The following is a 5,928-nucleotide window of genomic DNA, read 5'->3' as shown; positions in this document are numbered from 1 at the left end:
ATCCTTCATCCTCTCTCCCCCTCCCCCTCCTTCTTTTCACCCATTCCCTTCCCTTCCTTATCACCCCCTCTCTCCTACCCTCCCTCTACCCCGTCTTCCCCCTCCTTCCACCCTACCCCCCTTTCTCCTCCATAGGTCTGATCTTCGAGGAGTGCAAGCAGATATTTTCGGCCGGCGCCAAAGACTACTTTGCTTCCTTCTGGAATATCATGGACTCTATCATGTTGAGTCTATTGCTGGCCTCCTTTGTCTTAGAGCTTGTCACACCCATACGGTTAAACCAGGTAAGTTGGTAGCCTAAATATGCTCAAATTGTCGAGACGGACAGACAGACAGACGGACAGACAGACAGACTCGTCAGACTCATGCGGCACAACCATATACGTCACTTGACTAAATCTGCTTTAAAAAAAGAACTATTCCCCAATCTCCTTTAAAATAAGCCTAAATCTGATTGAAAATACTCCCAGATCTACTAGAAAAGGTGTCTGACCATCAATGATTTATTTATAGAGGCACCAGCCATCCATGTCCAGGTGCTGTTTTAGCCCCAATCAACTATAAAAGACACATAAATCTGCTCAAAAAGACACCTAAATCTGTTTCAATATACCTGGATCCATGGAGGTGTCACAACTCTGACTCAGGGGTTGACGTGTAATGACCCTACACCTTTCACGGTCGCGAGCTGCCGTTGCACATTCTGCCATATCCAGGCCTTCCATGTTCTTATGTTGTCCATCCATGTTATTCCTTGCCTTCCCCTGGCTCTCATGCCCACATCTTTCCTTCAAGCACCTCTTTCACAATGGTCTCGTGTCGTTTTAAGTGACCATAGTATTGTATTTTTCTGCATTTCAATATAATATCGTTTTACATTATTCTCCATCCCCGCTCCTCCCCTCCCCCGTTATACCAGGCCGAGCCGTACGACGAAGGCGGTGGGGCAACTACCCCCGGCGCCCCAGTCTTCCAGAACTACCAGCCCCCCGGCCCGGCGCCCAACAGTTCCACCATGCTCAGCATGCTTCTGCAGGCCTCGGGTTCCAGCACTCCCTCCCCCCTCACCCATATCCGCGGGATGGTGTGTCAGCAGGCGAGGGAAGCCGCGGCCAAGTCCGAGTCCAACTTTTGTATCCACCCCACAGGAGGGGACTTTGAAGGTAAGGCATGGAGAGATTAGGTTCGAATCTTTCTGTGGAATGCATGGACATTTCTTAAACCCAAATATTGCGCACAAGCAGGAAGCCATATGCTAGGGAAAAAAGACGACGAAAAGAAGAAAAACGAAAAGATTTTGTCAGTGTTTTAGTGCATATTGTCAGTGTGCTAGTGTTTTCGCTTTAACAGTGGGAGATGGAGAGATTTTATTTGAAACTTCTTTTTGAGCTCATTACAATTGGACATTTTCCCAAACAGAAAAATTGCACCCAAGCAAGAAGAGTAATAAATTATAACAAGGAAGAAAAGAAGAAGTAAATGAAAGAGAGGTAAAAAGAAGAAAACAAAAGAGATTTTCTCAGTGCGTTAGTATTTACTTTTGAGCAATGGGAGAAGGAGAGATTTTGATCAAAACTTCCTTATGAAAGCATTCTAATTAGAAGTTCCCATATCCAAAAAACTGCGCTCAAGCAGAAAGCCAAAAAAAAAAAAGAAGAAGAAAAATGAAGCAAAAAAAGGAAGGAGTTAAAAAAAAGAAGAGAAAAGAAGAGATTTTGTCCGTATGTTAGTGTTTACTTTTCAGCTTACGGGAGTAATCTTAAACTATTTTTTTTCTGGTCTCAGTTAGGCCTACATTAAGGTGTCAAGAGAAGAAGCAAAACGTCTTTCTCTTGTTTGTCATATCGCCTGTGTCTAAAGTGTGTGGGTGCTTATTCGTGTGGGTGGTTGGCGGGTGCTCTGGGGTAGTTTGCTTCTTCTTTCCTATCAAACGTCTATCGTCCTTATCTCCCCTTTTTCTTTTTTTATGTTTGTTACTCTCTTGTAACACCTCTAATCTTCTGGCGCTCATATGACCTTATGCAGTTGCGAGCACCGTAAAACTTCTACTAAACTAAAACTGCTTATTCGTCTGTTTGCACTATGTTCTTATCGGGCAGCTGAGAATGTTTCTGTGTGTTTTAGAATCCTCTCGCGGGTATAGGTACATGTAGTTGTAGAGAGCATGACGCATGATATAACTGTAGGTAGAGCATGCGCTGTATTTTTAATAGTAGTAAGTGTTGTTCTTGTAGTAATAGTCTTTGTAGAAGTAGTCATAGTAGTAGTGGTGGTGGAAATGTTACTACTATTATTCTTATTCTTATTTATTCTTCTTCTTATTATTATTATTATTAATGTTTTCGTTTATAGTTTTACGTTTACGCCTCCCGTTTATCATTTGTGTTGACCTCCTCCATTCCCCATATCCCTGTTTTTTATCCCCCCCCCCCCCCACCAGTCCACACGCACACACCTCGCTCCTATCCTTCCCCCAATCAAAAAAAAATGTCTAATGTGTTTTTTTTAACACCTCTATTGACACAAATCAAATAATTTAGGAGATGGAGATTCTCGATAGAAGAAATTGCTTTCCTCACGGTTATTGCACTCAGGTCTTCTTCGTGCGATGGTGAAGTGGCTACCACCTACACCACAGACGATTATCTACTCTTCCAACAATATATATATGGTCGCTTTTTAGCACAAGTGGGCTGTCCCGAAAAATGCTGTTTTGAGAAAATCGAAGTTAAAGTTTTTGTTTTGGACCTGTGTTCAGTTTCTTTAAAAGACAAGGAGAGTTTTTCTCTATAACCAAACAAATATACACACCAATGAAACCAAACTTCACCTATAGGTAGGGCAATGCCCACTTTTGGTGTAGGTCAAGATTTCTGGAAACCCCCGAAATGTGGGTTAGCCCGCTTGTTCGTAAAAGTGACCATATCAGACATTAGAAAACAATAATACAAACGGTAGATCTATTTAATGTGTCTGTCGTGATGAAAAAGGTAACCACCTTCACGGCTATACTTCGTCTGGACCTTGCTTGGGTTAAGGTGTGAGGCATTAATTATTGTGATTAGATCGCAGTATTATTTTTTAAATTTGAATCTGAAATACGCAATGCAAATTGTAGTCTGCTACTACTAATAGACTGTTTCATTAATACCATTTATTATGTTGAAAAGGTACGACCTAATTCGCAGCCTTATAGCGTCTAAATATAGGCAAGAATGAGTTGAGAGGCAATACATCATTGTGATTAGATTGTAGTTGCATTTTTCTGAATCTATAATATTCCCTCTGCAAATTATTGGCTGCTGCTACTAATAGATTAATCCATTTCGTTTTTCTTTCAGTTGGTGTTTATGGTGTTGATGGTGTGTAAATATGTTTTGCTTTCAAGGAATGTCATTTTAATGCTTCAAGAATATTTCATTCACTTAGCTATATTCACTTTCCTGTCGAAATATGGATGGTCCCCCACCCAGCCCCGCAACTACTTTGCTTCTCTCCCCCCCCCCCCCCTTTTTCCTGACATGAGTGATCATTATATTATGGTCGTGCTTCTTTTTACTCATCTTCTATACCTTCCACTCCCCATCTCCCCAGGACTTAAAGGCAGTAAGATATGTGGCGTCGGCGGCCTATAGTAGCTACGCTTTCAGACTCGCAGCCGTAAGGTCGTGGGTTCGAATCCTGTCAGGGGCCCAACGTAGTGTCCTTGGGAAATGCACTTTACAAAAAGCTTTCCTCACTACCCAGGTGTCGAGCGGGCAAATGCGCTATACAAATGCTGTTTATTATTATTATTGTTACTACTAATTTCTCCTTGCATAAAATTCAAAATCCAACCCCCTCCCCCAGTGCAGTGCTACTGACTGAAGTGTCTTTAGGCTATTCTCAAGGGGGGATATCAACATGTTCTTGTGCACAGTAGAATTGTAAATGGGCTGATTTATCAATTTCATGCTCATACTGTGCCAGAATAACGTAGGGGGAACTGCTGCTTTTTCTTGCCTCATCCTTACTATCGTCATTTCCCCCTCTACATTTGTAAGTTTGTCGCTCTCTTGTGAACTGCTATTTCTGGGGTGCCTTGATAGTCGAAGCAGACTTTGTGCTTCTGAGGCTAGAGAGGTGAGCAGAGTTAGCCTGATTTCCCACTTCTCTATTGACATCCACCCCTTGGCACTCATGTGACCTTATGCAGTTGCGAGCGCCGTAAAACCTTACTAAAACATATCCAAATCTGGTCCATGACCCACTTTTATTTGTAGTATGCCCCGGAAATGTAAACTGCCCCCCCCCCCTCGCCTGAACAAAGCTGTGTCGTAATCCTCTTGGAAGTCGTGTTTTCTCTATAGGTACCAGTACATGACCTTTTAAAAAAAAAAATTTTTTTTTACTTCAAATCTATGCTTCGCAACCCGAAAAATGAAAAAAATCAGGCTCAACAATTGATTTTTTTCAACGGTATGTTTTTGTTGCTTCATAAATATCTATCCTTCATCTTTGAGCTTGACACTGAGTTTTTATTTTTTTTAAAAATGAATACATAAATAATTTGTTAAAAAAAACGATGTACCTAATGCGCACTCTCCGGAGTGACCGTGAGGGTCACACAGAGGTTGCAGCCATGTCCTACAGAAGCAGGAAGGATACGTTGTGATCCACAAGGGAATTTTAAAATATTACGTTTTTGTGTCTGTTTTTAAGAGACGGTATATACAGAGTGAGCTAGAAAAAAGCGACTGCACGACTTTTTTTTCTGAAGATCTCAGATGGAATTTGTACGAGAACGTTGTAATCTGGAGCATGTTTGATTCATTCAAAAGGAATTTGATTGACATAAAATTCATAAAGAAGAAACTTATTTTCTCAGACAGAAATGGCATTCATTAAAAAAACAAACAACAACCCATAGACGCAAAATGCTCCAATTAAAAAACAATCTTTTAAGGAAAGTCTTGCTGTCTGCCCTTTACTTATCTTAACCATGATCTCAGCAGGCACAGGGGACTTGAGAAAAACAATATCTGCAAACTTCTGTTGGCCTGTTAGACAACTGTAGCTTGCAATATGGCGCGATCGCTAGGACTTTTAGTGGTACGCCTAATGCGACTAGTACGTCATACTACCAAAATGGGGACGTAGCTGAGATTTGGTTGTTTCTTTTTAACGCGCTTTGTAGAGCTAAACTATTTTGTGGATATATCTAAAATAAACGTCTCACAAATTGCTTTTGACTCCAAAATGTTGTGTGCGAATTTGAAACGCCGAACTTCAGAGTGAAGGAAAATAATTTTCTTAAAAAGTTGTTTCTTCTTGGACCACCGTGTACTTTACTTTCTACATGTCCATAGAAAAAAGACAAGTATACTGCATCGCTTTCCTCTTAATTACGTCATGTTCTCTTTTCCAGGCTTATCATTTTTGTCTTTTCATGTGTATGTCTCTGACCGCTGGTTTGTTCATATCAATTCCGTGTCTGTTCGCTTGACATCAAGTTGATAGAATGTCTCATTTAGGGCTTAGCACGTTTTGTCACCAAGTTCAGTGGGCTCTGCTGCTTTGCTGGGTTGTCGCTTTGGAATGAAACTTTTCTTCATTCAAACACCTTTGTGCTTGTGTTACCAGATTCTCCTATGGTCGCCATTTGCCAAACTGCTCGCTGTATTTGATGTCTCCATTTCAAATGTAGAGAACTCTGAAAAGATTTGTCAAAAGATTTCTCTACTTTTTCATTTATCACTCGTACTTGGAATATAATATTGTTAAGCAATATTTCTTATCAAGAAGGATCATGAACTTTCTTTCAGACTGTCCTCTATCTTTACTTTACCTTTTTCTTCCTCTGTCTTCTTTCCCTCCCCCTCTCTCTCTATTGTTCTCTCTCTCTCTTTCTCTCTCTCTATTGTTCTCTCTCTCTCTCTCTCTCTCTCT

The 5,928-nt window shown here is 40.9% G+C and overlaps 1 protein-coding gene across 1 annotated transcript in view; it reads left to right on the top strand.

The window, feature by feature from the left end:
* LOC101857189 (short transient receptor potential channel 7) overlaps window positions 1-5,928 on the top strand; it is a gene marked incomplete at its 5' end in the record, with an annotated part of 37,912 nt that overhangs the window by 2,176 nt on the left and 29,808 nt on the right. Inside the window, 2 exon segments of the mRNA XM_035970292.1 lie at window positions 136-284; window positions 920-1,163. Of these exon segments, the coding sequence (XP_035826185.1) occupies window positions 136-284; window positions 920-1,163 (393 nt within the window).

Source organism: Aplysia californica, unplaced genomic scaffold (genome assembly GCF_000002075.1).
Source record: "Aplysia californica isolate F4 #8 unplaced genomic scaffold, AplCal3.0 scaffold00248, whole genome shotgun sequence".
Lineage (NCBI taxonomy): Eukaryota > Metazoa > Mollusca > Gastropoda > Aplysiida > Aplysiidae > Aplysia > Aplysia californica.
Note: the sequence above shows the minus strand (reverse complement) of the source record. Positions and strands in the feature narration are given on the sequence as shown.